The 14,352-nt window shown below is 37.4% G+C and overlaps 2 protein-coding genes across 2 annotated transcripts in view; both read left to right on the top strand.

Annotated features, from left to right (window-relative positions):
• The first annotated feature begins 3,553 nt into the window (after positions 1-3,553).
• Positions 3,554-7,889, top strand: LOC107743818 (tissue alpha-L-fucosidase-like). The gene is made up of 8 exons (XM_016557231.1): positions 3,554-4,078; positions 4,162-4,296; positions 5,555-5,692; positions 5,869-5,974; positions 6,063-6,263; positions 6,425-6,615; positions 7,159-7,258; positions 7,363-7,889. The coding sequence occupies exons 1-8, from the start codon at positions 3,726-3,728 to the stop codon at positions 7,492-7,494; spliced, it is 1,356 nt and encodes a 451-aa protein (XP_016412717.1). The 5' UTR covers positions 3,554-3,725; the 3' UTR covers positions 7,495-7,889.
• A 275-nt stretch (positions 7,890-8,164) lies between these two features.
• Positions 8,165-14,352, top strand: part of LOC107743819 (GMP reductase 1-like) — a 14,179-nt gene continuing 7,991 nt past the window's right edge. Inside the window, exon 1 of the mRNA XM_016557233.1 lies at positions 8,165-8,454. Within this exon, the coding sequence (XP_016412719.1) occupies positions 8,368-8,454 (87 nt within the window). The 5' untranslated portion in view covers positions 8,165-8,367. The remainder of the gene's footprint in view (positions 8,455-14,352) is intronic.

Below are 14,352 nucleotides of genomic sequence, written 5' to 3' on the forward strand. Positions count from 1 at the left end.
GTTTTCTGAAGAGCGTTTTTGAAGCTCAAAGTGGGCGGAGCGGGCCGTCGCCATCTTGGCAGCGCGTCACCGCGCGTCACTCCCGGATAATCGAAAATGGGCAAAGAGGCGGGAGCTGGTTGCTGAAACCACGCCCATCTAGCTGGACCGTGGTGACAACAGCGGCATTCCACCTGTCACTCAAGTAGCCACGCCCTTAATTATGCAGAACTTTAAGGCTTGATATAATTTAAATGGATGAGTTGTAAAAAAAAAATCACCCCCCCTCACAGTTGTCATGAAGGGCAAAATGAGCTATATAGACCAAAATTATTTTTTGAACCAGGCTGTAAACATGTTTTTTCTGCTGTAAAGTTGGGCATTTTAACATGGGGAATCTATAGGATTGACTCCGTTTTGCAGCCAGGGAGGTGTCACCACTCACCACTGATATATGAATAAAATAGCTTACAAAAGGCCATATGATGCCTAATAACTCAAGTAAGCCTCTCATATATTGTGACCACAGGACATGGTCTACATCGTGGCATTAGTAATTACATGTAATTACATGTTGAACGTAGGACCTACAGCAGATGGCATGATTGCACCTGTCTTTGAGGAACGTCTCCGAGGGATTGGAGCCTGGCTGAAGGTAAATGGTGAAGACATCTATTCAACTAAGCCTTGGAGAGGCCAGGCTGAGAATGCTACCGTTCCTGTCTGGTGTGTTGAAGTTTTTAAACTTCCTCTTATCTGTCTGTGCCTTACAGTTCCTTTGAAAAACTTTCAGAAACTGAACTACTTGGTACTTAGTTCGCGTGAATGTGAAAGCAATTTAGACTCGGGTGCACACTTAATCAGGAAGTAAAGTCCCATACGCATGAGTTTTGGCTGATGACGACGTCATTAGTTCAACAAAAATGTGTAATAGATGACAGTGGTTAGGATATACCTGGGATACGAGCAAGAGTGAGCGTGCAGTGTAATCGTGTATTGTGAGTGCAATCAGAGACAGGGCGACGACAGGAAAAATCGCACTCAGGCTCGGCCCACTCAAACATGCCCAGTGTGAAAGTCCTCTAGTTAGCACACTCAGTAGTTTTAGTGTTTTCAATTTGCCTTCAATTCCAGGTATACGTCAAAAAGCAGCACTGTGTATGCGATCTTGATCTCCAAACCCATGCAGAACTCCTTTAAACTTTCTGTGCCCAAAACCTCCAACAGTACAGTGGTAAATATTTATAAATTCGTCAGAATTTAGGAATAAAATTCCTGTTTTTTTTTTATGCAATAAAAATACATTTTATGATATCAGTGAAGTGTATTTCCTCTTTGTTCAGGTGACTTTGTTGGGGAACCCTGAGCCTCTGAAATGGGCTCCTCTGCAGACATCAGGACTGATTGTTCTGCTGCCTGATCTGCCTTTCTCACCCGCTGAAGCCTGGACCCTCAAGCTGGATGCCTAAAGCCTTTAAAACCATTTTGTAGATTTTAATGATTTTAAGAAAGTTTTGTATAAATGTTTAAGGTGTTGTATGAATCTAAATGAAGGTTTTTTTTTTGTATTTGATTGCTCAATAAAACCGACCAACTGAATGAAACATCAGACACAAGTGTGATTTTATACTTTTCATAACTTGATTTAACATTGCATGCAGTGTTGGGTGTAATTAGTTACTAAGTAATTAGTTACTGTAATTTAATTACTTTTCCCTTGAAAAAGTAAAGTAAGGGATTACTCTTATTTTTTCTGTAATTTAATTACAGTTACTTCTTATGTAATTGAACTTAATACTGTGTATAGACAGTAAAACATTTATACACAATACAATAGTGGATTTAACATCAAAATTTAAAGTCTAACCTTAAAATGCATGCTTTTTATGTACCCTTCTCACTTTAAATACTTTGGTGAGTTAATAAGAATATTGGTAACACTTTAGTGTCCAATTCTCACTATTAACTAGTTGGTTATTAGCATGAATATTACTGGAATATTGGCTGCATTATTACTTAAAAAGCACATATTAATGTCTTATTCTGAAAGACCTTATTCTAAATCCTTTATCCTACCCAATGCAAAAGTCATAGTTAATAGTGAGAATTGGACTCTATATGTAAAGTGTGACCAGAATAATTTATGTAGTTATCTATTATTTATTTGAATTAAAAGAACTGTTTCATGTCTATCCTTGTATCATTAACTTGTCGAGGTTGATATAGGATTTAGAAAGTAATTAGTAATAAGTAATTAAATACTTTTTGGAGAGAGTAATTTGTACAGTAATCTAATTACACTGTTGAACATGTAATTAGTAATTAGTAATTAATTACTTTTTTTAGAGTAACTTACCCAACACTGATTGCATGTTAAATACCTTAGAACCCATGGTTAAAACTGAAATGTCATTTCAACAGATGCTAATATCATTTTAATATTTGTCTAAAGCAAATTAATGAGACTCTGACCAGTGTTGCCAACTAATTTTCAGGGGAAGTTGCTAAAGGAAGGTTGATTTGTTGCTAAAAGTTGCTAAATGACGCGATGTCATTGCGCGGTGACGTCATTGCATAATCACGTTGCAAAATTGTGTCACTGCATCAAATCTCAGCAAAAAAAAAAAAAGTTGCTAAATGTTGCCAAATAAATAAATAAAAATAGCTACATTTGTTGCTAGGTGCTTTTGGAAGAAAAAGTTGCTAGGGTAGTCTGAAAAGTTGCTAAATTGGCAACACTGACTCTGACTGGCCTGTGTTTATGGTGGAAGGAGATGAAGCGGAGGCAAGCGCTAGTACTGCAGGACAGGATGATAAACAGAAAGTTGCAAAGCAGCTTGCAGAGAACAGCACTCTGTTGTATTCATTCATTCTTCATAAGAACTAGTACATAAGAGGCTAAGGTTGGGTGGGCTGGGTTAATCTACCATTAACAAACTACCAGTTTAGTCACTTTTTACTTTGTGGAATAGAAAATACTGTTAATTATTTGGTGGAATAAAAAAAAAGTGCTATGAGTAGGCCTACTATATCTGTTGCAGAAGTGTTATGATAAGAAACATCATGAAACTAAAAACATGCTGAACTGATTTTTAAGGTTACAAAGAAAAGTTTGTTTATTTAGACTATCAATGTGCATTATTTTTAGACTATATTTACTTTTGCAACTAACCAAGAAGTTATTAAAGTCATAATGCCTTTTTTATTCCATTTTGTCTTTTAGAAAAGGCAATTAAAAATATTTCGTTTTGAAATGTTGAAGTGAAACGGCCATTTCCCCTTTTACAAAAGAAAACATTTACAGAGGCAGTGAACAATGCGGACGAGAACCAAAACCATTTTCTTTCACCAGTGTAGCCCAATAGTCGAGCAAATGTTTAAAGGGGTCATATGATGCTGCTAAAAAGAACATTATTTTGTTACAGATCTTTTTTACTTAACTTTACAGATCTTCTTTATGCACCAAGAGCTTGTAACACTCCAAAGAGAAAGGAAAAATTGAAATCGCATCATATGACCCTTTTAATTTATTGGGTTCCACATCCCTTGTGACAAGTGGTTTTTCAGGTAAGTCATGTGTTGTAGTCACATGTTGAATGGCATATGATAAACCAGGAAATACAAACATGTTGTCGGCAGAAATCCAGCTTTAGTGATTTCAGTGCATAGGCTACTAACATTCGCGCTTTAGAGTGACTTTTGCTTTTCACCGACTGCACGTCTGTGAAGTTCACTTGTGATCAATCATGCAAGTGCCTCGGTGTCAGATATCGCTGTTGTTTTGTCTACTATCATACGCATCATCATTCGGGACTCGATATACACCCGACTGGGCCAGTTTGGACTCCAGACCTCTTCCTGAATGGTACGACGAGGTGAAGTTCGGGATCTTCGTTCATTGGGGGGTGTTTTCAGTGCCTGCGTTCGGCAGCGAGTGGTTCTGGTGGTACTGGAAGGTCGCACTAAAACCTGAATATATCCTGTTCATGGTCAAAAACTACCCGCCTGGATACAGCTATACGGACTTCGCTCCTGATTTCCACGCGCAGTTTTTTGATCCTGACGAGTGGGCTGATATCTTCGAGGCTTCAGGAGCAAAGTATGTGCTTAAGATATGGGTTTGCAGTGATGCTTCCTGTGTTTGTTCTACATATGTATGCTTTTGTTTGTCATTCTGCACAGGTATGTGGTCCTCACATCAAAACACCACGAAGGCTTCACAAACTGGGGATCCCAGACCTCTTGGAATTGGAATTCTGTTGATAATGGACCTCACAGGGATCTTGTTGGAGATTTGGGCGCTGCCATAAGAAAGAGGTATTGTGCTTGTAGGGCAGACGGATGCTAATAGCGAAGGCTGCATTGTCTTTTCAACGCGGAAACGAGCCACTTGCTTTGTTCCATTGAGGAGAAGTTAAACAACATACACATCACTATAAGGCTACCTCGTACATCATGCAACAAAATTCAACCATATAACTATTACATCAGTTGTCTTATTCAAAAACAGAGATTTCTTCTTAGCTTTACTGTTGTTCTTTATAGAAATTAGAGAATCATAAAAACTGTGGAAAACAATCTAATATTTGGTACAACAGACTAAATTTTACTTTATGTATGTGATATTTTTCTAAATGGAGCACATTTTTAAACAAATATCTATATCCATAAAATCAGGTATTTGTATAGTTTTGTGACAATCCTCAAAAACAGTTAACAAAACTTGAATACAACTGAAAAATAAGTATAATTGTTTTTGACTCCTCTTTACAGAAACAGCATAACAGAGAAAACCCTTCCTTGAGCTTACTAATAAAATAACTGCAGGGGTAATACTGATTTATTATTTTCTTTGACTTTGTTTAGAATTATATAGTAGTATCAGGAAAATACGATAAACACATTTTTAATAATATTTTAGGGATAAACGTATCTAAAAAAGAATAACAAATTCTAATGTAATGTGTCCGTAATAAAAAGTAAACCTTTGTTAAACCAGTCTATCTAAAAATAGCCAGCTACAAAATAAAGCACAACGTTACAAACTTTGATTTGAAGCAAAAATGTCTTTGAAAATCAGACAAAAAGACAAAGGTACAAGACTTGTACTTAATGGCTTTAATGAGAGAAAATGACAAAATTGAGTTAAATTCAATAATATGGGTAATGTATTTTTTTTTCACAGATAAGTCTGTCGTTAAACATTATTTAAAATTTTTTTTTGAAATTATGTGGGCTGATGGCTTTAACAAAAGCATATACCATTGATTGACAACCTCGTCGCTCACAGTAGGTCTTTCTTTAAAAGGGTTTTTGTTGCAGTCTATAGGTAAATAACTAGAATAACAAAGTGCAGTAAAAACGGCAATTTTTTTTTTACAATACTAAAATAAAATAATATGATAACAAATACCAATTTGCAACATCAAGCAGTGTAACAGTTTTTGTACAGCTAAAATAAGTGGAAGCAGATGACACAAAGTCATTCAAGTTAAAAAAAAAAGGCAATCTCAGTAAGGCTTTGCATAATCTATTTCCTGAATTTTATGCAACAATTTTGAATTTCTTTTATTAGGTCTCTGCATTATGGACTCTACCACTCTCTGTATGAATGGTTCAATCCCATCTACCTGAGTGACAAGCAATCTGGTTTCAAGACCCAGGAGTTTGTTGAAAAAAAAGCCATGCCAGAGCTCTACGATCTGGTCAACAGGTACATTTGCATCAGTCATGTGATGATACAGGCTGGAGAATGAAGTGCAGTTGTTTATGACATAAGCTTGACTGCGTGTTTTATTTGTCCGTGACTGTGTAAAGATCAACCTTTACAGTCTACATATATGGTGTGACATTTATGAAAGTTAACTGGTGATGTTTTTGATGATTCAGGTACAAGCCGGACTTGATTTGGTCAGATGGGGACTGGGAAGCACCTGACACTTATTGGAACTCTACAGGATTCCTAGCCTGGCTCTACAATGACAGTCCGGTCAAAGTGAGATCATGCATAATGTTCTTATTTTAAAACTGTGTCTCAAACTGTAATTCAGATCATAATGACTGCATTATTTCACTCCTTACAGGATGTAGTGGTGACTAATGACAGATGGGGTTTGGGCTGTTATTGTAAACATGGAGGTTATTATAACTGTGCAGACAAGTTCACTCCTGGACAGCTGCCCAACCACAAGTGGGAGAAATGCCAGTCAGTGGACACGATATCATGGGGATATCGCCGAAATATGAAGCTAAGCGAACTGATGGATCTACCATCCATTATAAAGGTGTGATGTGTTACTAATAGACAGAAGATCTTGCCTTAGATTATATTACTAGATTCTTGTGTTGTAAATGTATTATATATTTATATGAATAAAACATATGGACACAAAAGCTTATGCAAGTTCATATGGTGCCTAATGACTCTCATATATTGTGACCACAGGACATGGTCTACGTCGTGGCATTAGGGGGTAATTACCTGTTGAATGTAGGGCCTACAGCAGATGGCATGATTGCACCTGTCTTTGAGGAACGTCTCCGTGGGATTGGAGCCTGGCTGAAGGTCAATGGTGAAGCCATCTATTCAACTAAGCCTTGGAGAGTCCAGGCTGAGAATGCTACTGTTCCTGTCTGGTGTGTTGAAGTTTTTAAACTTCCTCTTATCTGTCTGTGCCTTACAGTTCCTTTGAAAAACTTTCAGATACTCATGTTGTGGTTGCAGTGAAATAGTGTCACCTAGAGTCCATGATGAGTATAACAGGAGCCATGTAAGAAAATTATAGTTTAGGATTCACAGACCACTGTTTAAAATGAGGACGTAAGGCCAATCATAAGAGCCCATTCACTGTACCAGCCTTTCCAAAAACTCTGCTGAGACTTCTGGGTACTTATTCTCACTGAATCTAGACTGAATGCAAACTTTTACCCTGAAATTGTGACATGTTAATAAATCATATGATCGTTTGATTGTCATTAATGATTTGAATACTTCTCGATCTGTTTATAAGCAGCTTGGGTTCTTGTGAGCTGAGTCAGCAGTAGTTTTGGTTCCTTCTCTGTTTCTGCAGCCTTAGTTTAGTCCTAGTTAGCATGTGGTGTAGTTATATTAAAGCTGTGAATGCTTCATTAATTTGAGTTTAATGCTTGAATGCTTCATAAATTTTCCTTAATTTTCAGGTATACGTCAAAAAGCAGCACTGTGTATGCGATCTTGACCTCCAATCCCATGCAGAACTCCTTTAAGCTTTTAACGCCTAAAACCTCTCACAACACAGTGGTAAATATTTATCAATTCATCAAAATTTAGAAATAAAATGTTTGTTTTTTTTTGGGGGTAAGATATCAATGAAATATCTGTAAATATTTTGCATCTCTGTTCAGGTGACTTTGTTGGGGAACCCTGAGCCTCTGAAATGGGCTCCTCTGCAGACATCAGGACTGATTGTTCTGCTGCCTGATCTGCCTTTCTCACCCGCTGAAGCCTGGACCCTTAAGCTGCATGCGGTGGCCTAAAGCCTTTAAAACCATTTTGTAGATTTTAATGAGATTCTCAGGGATGTGATTTCCCCCCCGTATTTTCCTACTTGAAAAGTATGACCTGTGTGAATAGCCTTAAACAGTTACTAAACAAACTGTGAAATGCTGTGTTTTTACAAAAGCATTCATGCATCTGTATGCATGGATTACTCCCAACCTAGCAGTTGTGTGCGGAAAGCCCTTAGCATCTCAGTCAATCACCAAATGAGAGTAACAATCAGTGATGGAGAGTATATGAAACTGTTGGTGTGTCTCTTTTATTTAATTATATATACTCTGATGCATTGTGTTTTAGAGTGAAGTGGCTCATTTCAGAGTAAATACTGCTCCACTTAAACTCCATGTCTGTAAGTGCTGTGCATTTGAAAACACAACACTAGCAGCAATCATTATACTTTTTCAAACCCATGATTTCTGTATTAGACAACATTAAAAAGGGAAGGATAAGTAAGACACTGTATCTTCATGTCCCTCCCTCTCATTTCCCATGAAATCACTCATTGATTCAGAGGAGCAATACCCCAGCTGGACAGCAGGAGCTCTGTGCACATACTGCAGTGAAGAGCTGCAGTCACTGCGCTTGTGTGTGTGTGTTTATATGCGTCAGACAGCTTTTATCACTGCTACTGCTGCTGTTGCCACTCCAGACTGAATGCAAGCGGAGGGGGGAGTAGAGAGAGAGGGAAGGAGAGAGCGTACAGGCCTTGCCAAATAAAGCCATGGGGGCCTGGGCAGTGATGGCCCTTTCTACTCTATAAATACGCTGTTTTTCTGCCGGTTCGGGTTTGGTGCCTGGAGCTCTGGACCAGCCCGGCTCGGAGATTTTCATCCGCTCTCAGGCCTGTCACTATGCCCCGGGTGTATGCTGACCTCAAACTGGACTTCAAAGATGTCCTTTTCAGACCAAAGAGGAGCAGTCTGAAGAGCAGGTCTGAGGTAAGAACATCTTGCTTGCTGTCTCTGATATAAGAAATCTATGTCATTGGCCTTGTCTTGTTGTACCTGAATGATTAACTAAAAATGAGTACCAAGGGAGCTGTATGTGTGTGTTTGTGAGTGGCAAAGAATGAAAGTAAAAATCAGGATGACCTTGAAGTCCATCTGACAGAGCTGGATTTATGGGGCCCATGAATTTAAGCTTCAACCAGTGACGGTTAATCAAGCTTGATCAACAGATTCCAGTATGTGTTGGCTTCTCTTTATTTCCTGGTGTTGATGTGTCTTGAAACAAACCCAGCGGTTTTCAGGGTTGACTGACCAGGCTAAGGAAAAGCAACCTGAGAGCTTGTGCTTTGAAAACGTGTTTAAAAATAGGCCTGAGGCTTGCCTACATGTCAATAGAAGCAGATTCCACTGTGGTGTTGCTCTTGGTCACACTTGGTCCACCACACAAATCATAATGGGAACAAAAAATACACTTATATGATCATCTGCACAAATGGAATGCCCTCTTCCAGACATTTGGCTGATAAACACCTTTGCTGCACTGTGATATGGTTTGTACACCTGTAATTATTTTATTATTCACTTAGACATCTTTTTCCAGTTAAGTTTCGAGTATTATAGCTGAAAAGCTCATTTCAAAATCCACGTTTTCCATTTGTATTCTGTAATTTTTTACCTATTGGTCTTTACTGATGAATTCAGAAGAGATTTCCACTGCATTTTCACTGCAGGATGACGTAAAGTGCCGGTCAGATCTCGCTGCGACTGGCTAATCTGATGGCTGTCACTATACGGGCCGTAACGGTGGCTGTGATGACATACAGGCTCATTGATACAAAACAGCAGCTGAGAGCCTCTTTACTGTATAACCTGCAGAAATCAATCACTGACCTAGCCTCAAACAAAAAATATAAGCAGCAAGAGGATCCAACTTTTATGACTGCAATATCTGTAATATGTCCCTTCAAACAGGAAAATGGTGAATTTGTTCTCCACGGCACAACAGCACCAGGACGGGTAGTCATAGGGCAGTGTAGTGTGACTGATGTGACTCTGACAGTTACTGGAACTGGAAATGACTGAGAACTGATTCAGAGAACCTGAGAGTGTCTGTGCATGAGAGAGAGAGAACGTCTGTGCATATCAGGTTGCAACAGTTTTTTTTTTTCTCAGACAAACCTAGAAATGATTCAGCACAAATTCACTTAAGCCCGTCACAATATCTCAGCTGTGGATGATGATATAAATCAGAATTTGGTCGTATTCTGATTACATATACAGTATATATAACAGCATTCAAATGTTTTGGGTTGGTTGGGTTGTTTTTTTTTAATAATAATAATAATTAAAAAAAACTTTATTAAAACAGCTGGAATATACCTGTTTTAATCTGAAGTTTGGGCCATATAAACACTTTATTCAGCATATCCACTGAACATTAAAAAGGTCCCATTATTTTATTTTATTTTTTTTAAATTTTTAGCTTCTTTTAGTGTGTAGTGTTGCTGTTTGTGCATGAAAAAGACCTGCTTTTGGGCCATATAAACACTTTATTCAGCATATCCACTGAACATTAAAAAGGTCCCATTGTTTTTTTGTTTTTTTTACATTTTTAGCTTCTTTTAGTGTGTAGTGTTGCTGTTTGTGCATGAAAAAGACCTGCAAAATTAGAAAGTCTACTCCAAAGGGAGTTGCTTTTTAATCAGTAAGCACTGTTTCTGAACTCCCCCTCAAAGGCCTCAATTATAGTTTCTGGGAACATATGTCACAGTATCCCTAATTTAAATAATTACCACCCAAGGCATAAGTAAATAAATAAAAGGGGGTGAGGCCTGATTGAGTTGTGTTAGTAGTGTATAGTCGCCATGTCCAAGAGACATCGTTTCACAGATTTAACATACTGATACACATGCAGTTGTTTACGTTTACAAACATAACCAACTATGTTTTTGTGAACTTTATGTTTTTGACATAACCTTGTGTGTATTAGACAGTTGACATGAAAGAGCCATCTTTCTGCACATGCGTCTGTGTGTGTGCGCTCAGTATGAGCAATATCATATGAGTAGCAGTGCGATATGGCTGTATATCAGCACGGCTGTGATACGGCCGTAGGCACAAGGCCCTCCTTATCCAGTCCAGATGGTGGATCAGCACCTAGAGGTCATCAGCAGAGACCATGTCAACTAGATGAACCAGAGACAGATCCCCTGTGAAGACCTCGTCGGCCATCGGCACAAGACCATGAGAACCAGACAAGTCCTCTGCTCAATCTGACTTGTGTTGCTGCCTGGAATTAAAACACACCATGCTGGTTTCATCTGTCCAGAGGAGAACTGGCCCCCCGACTGAGCCTGGTTTCTCCATATCTGTCACAGATGGAGTTTTGGTTTCTTGACATGACTCAGCAGACCAAGTGTCGTAGGTAATCACAGCGTGCTGATATACAGCCATATCGCACAGCTACGAGTGTAAAATTGCATTTATACAACAGTTTGATGGCAAAAGTGTGTAAATAAAAATGAGAGAACAGTGTCCCCTAAAAAACTGGAACTACCTCCAGTGTTACACCAAATTCTGTGACCATAGTAGGCTCTGTTGTCACTGTTTAGCTTTAACTCCATCACACAGGTGAATTGGGTATGCAAACAGCGTTATGACACTCATTAAAAGTTCACACGGGAACGCATGGACGTTATATGAGCACACTCGAATGACAGCCTGATGTCGTGCTGCGTAGAAACTGATGCGATGCAAACAGCGTTATGACACTCATTAAAAGTTCACACGGGAACGCATGGACGTTATATGAGCGCACTCGAATGACAGCCTGATGTCGTGCTGCGTAGAAACTGATGCGCCGATTGAACTGTACAAAACAGGTTTACATCAAGAAACATGGTTATTAGACAAGCCGAGTGCTATTAGGATAGATTAGGATATGGATGGTTTATATATATATCCTCCTGAGAACCAGAAGAAAAAAAAGCTTTGTGAATTTAGTTTTTTTTCATGTCGTTACATTGCTTAGAGCATAAGCTAAAAAATGGAAAAATAACATTTTTGAAAAAATATATTTTATTCATATGTTATGCTATGTCCTCTGTAGAGGACACCAGGACTCAGTTTTTCTAAAAAATAAAATGACATGAATAGACATGAAAAGGCAAAAACAATGGGATTTAAAAAAAAATCACCAATCAATTTTTAGGTTTATGGATTTTTTTTATACCAAACTTTGTATAAGGATGATTCTCAACTATGTTATAAAAGATATAACAAAATGATGTGATATACCATTTTACTTTATGCAATTTTTCCACTTTATGCAAAACGCTCAATATCTAATATTTCATAAAAATATTGATATATAATTTATTTTCCTATTAATTTGATGTATCTCCCAAAATGCATAATAAACATGCTTTTAGTCCTGGTTTCCTCTACAGTGGACATGTATGAAATCAATATCCTGTTTCATAACAGGAAGTCATATTTTGTTTTGAAACCCCATAAAATTTTCCTGAGACGTTAATTTATGACAAACAATTTGAAGATTAATCAGATTTAATTGATAATTGCAAAATATTATCATATTTCCATAAGGATGTACAATTTTATCACTAAATTAATGTCAGCCATTTTTAAAGACCAAGCAGAGGGAGTGAACATGGAGAAACTTCCAAATATTTGATATCTCTGAAAAGCCCTGAATGTGCTCTGTACAGGACACAGGAAAACTTTGACAGGTCGGCCCAAGCCTTTATGGGGCCCTAAGCAGAATTTTATTTGGGGGTCGCTCGGTGCCGCCAATACAACTGGTTATTGTCATAATAATGCTTGATTATTTGCATACAATAAATCTTACACACACTTTATTCATTTTATTTGTTGTAGCCGTGTTGCTTACATCATACAAATGTCTGCCTGGCATGTATTTACCCTTCTATGATTTTTAATCGTAACATTAAGCAAACCCACAAGAGTGGTCAGGTGTTAATTTGCACTTTAACATTCAAAGTCTTACAGTACTAAGTGGCATAATTAATGTGGTGTACTGAAAAGTAGCTAAATAAACCAGCAGAATGTTATTCTAACAACTTAAATTATTAAACAAAGCAGCAAGCCATCTGTACATCTAAAACAACAACTCTTAATCTATAACTAGCTAATTGAGGCAGAATGATATTGGAATATAATAGCAAAGACCCCAATATGCTAATGTAAATAATGTTAAGCTGTTATACGAAGTTTATGAAACAGAAGCTTATTTTTATTACAAAAATATATAGGCTACCGGGAAAGTTACACAGAAGACAAAAACTTTAATCTAAAACTAGCTAAGTAAAATGTTATATTATAATATATTAAGATGTCAAGGCTATTTACGGATGTTTAATGAAACATGAACTTCCCTAAAACAAGAAGATTCCTACCTACCTGCCTCTCACGCAGAAAGTCCAAAATGGCAAAGCTTTGATGACTGATGATCCGGAAAATTCCAAAATAGTTAAAAGTTAACTATTAAAAAGAATAGCTGAACATAAGTTCACAAATAAAATATATTGTTTAAATTGTTAACTGCCTTGAGTTATTATTTTGGAATAAATGTAAAATGCTTAAAAACATTAACTTGATGAGATTCATATTTGGCTTTAATAAATAGAATATTGATTACATTGTTAATGTAAAAATATAAAATAGAAGCGTAATAGCGTAAGTAATATTGATAGCGTCATCAAAATGACCAAAGCCATTACATATTTTATTGCCTTTTTACTCTATCAAAAATCTTAGTAATCACCGTAAATTAGATATCGTTTGAAAGCGTAAAAACTCAAAATGCATTATGTGAAAACCATTTTGAAATCGGACATTGGGTTACCATGGAAATGGTACTTTAAAATCTTTTAGCGGTCTCCTCCCCCTAAGTGGGCGGTGTCAAGTGTCATATTACAAAATGTATTACGGTATTTTACAATCAAAACTTTTTATAATCTTGACAAACTACATATGGTTGGAAAGGTCTGAGTCTCAAGATTCCATATTTGGGTATATGTAATATATTACAGAAGTAATATTGACGGAAAAATGTAGACATTTGTGACAGAAAAATGCATCAAAAAAAATTTCAATGGAGTTTGGGTGTCACCCAGTGGCTATTTCTGGTATAACGCCCTAAATAAAATCTCACAGGAACCTATTATTTTTTTTTTATATCAACTTCAAATTTGGAACATAACTTGTTTAGACATAAGGCTTTAATTTTATAGCAGTTTTAGAGTAAAACCTCTTCTGAAAAATATTTATTTTATATAAAATAAAAGAATAATTGTACAGTGCATTTTCTTTACAGTAAATGAAGAATTCATTTGCAAAAACCGATAAACCCACTTAAAAAAAATTATTGCCGTGCATTATTCTCCACATATAGCGCGATCTGAACCCTAAACACATTTTGTCAAAAAAGCCGGTTTTGTCCACTTTCAAGGCATTGCGAGTTCATGTTTCTTCAGAAGCCGACAAGCGCCCTTGTTGTTTTTGAACAGAAACCGATCAGTTTTCCACTGCGTGGTACGACTCGGCTCGGCACGGCTCAGTACGGCACGGCACGGTTTGCGTTTCCACTGCAGTTCAGTACCGCTTTAGAGTGGGCGGGATTATTCACATGTCGTTATAGTTGCGCCGCCTCTACTACCACGACTCCTAAAAAAACTATAGTTGCGCCCCATCAAGCTCTCGCTGGATCCGCTCCTCTGCTATCAACGAGAGGAACGTCTGTTGTTCCTCAACAGAGGGAACAGCCACTTTTTGGTTGTTAAAAAAAAGGTGCGCTCGTTCAAAACAGTTGCGTTCGATCCTTCGCTGGCTGTGCTGATTTAAATCTAG

The sequence above is a fragment of the Sinocyclocheilus rhinocerous genome, unplaced genomic scaffold, assembly GCF_001515625.1.
Source record: "Sinocyclocheilus rhinocerous isolate Xijiao unplaced genomic scaffold, SAMN03320098_v1.1 scaffold46, whole genome shotgun sequence".
In the NCBI taxonomy this organism is placed as follows: Eukaryota; Metazoa; Chordata; class Actinopteri; order Cypriniformes; family Cyprinidae; genus Sinocyclocheilus; species Sinocyclocheilus rhinocerous.

Excerpts from the sequence above, each read along its gene's own strand:
- LOC107743818 (XM_016557231.1), top strand. The coding sequence starts at position 3,726 with ATGCAAGTGCCTCGGTGTCAGATATCGCTGTTGTTTTGTCTACTATCA. Across the intron at positions 5,975-6,062 it reads ACAATGACAGTCCGGTCAAA|GATGTAGTGGTGACTAATGA; the intron begins GTGAGATCATGC and ends CACTCCTTACAG. Across the intron at positions 6,264-6,424 it reads ATCTACCATCCATTATAAAG|GACATGGTCTACGTCGTGGC; the intron begins GTGTGATGTGTT and ends TTGTGACCACAG.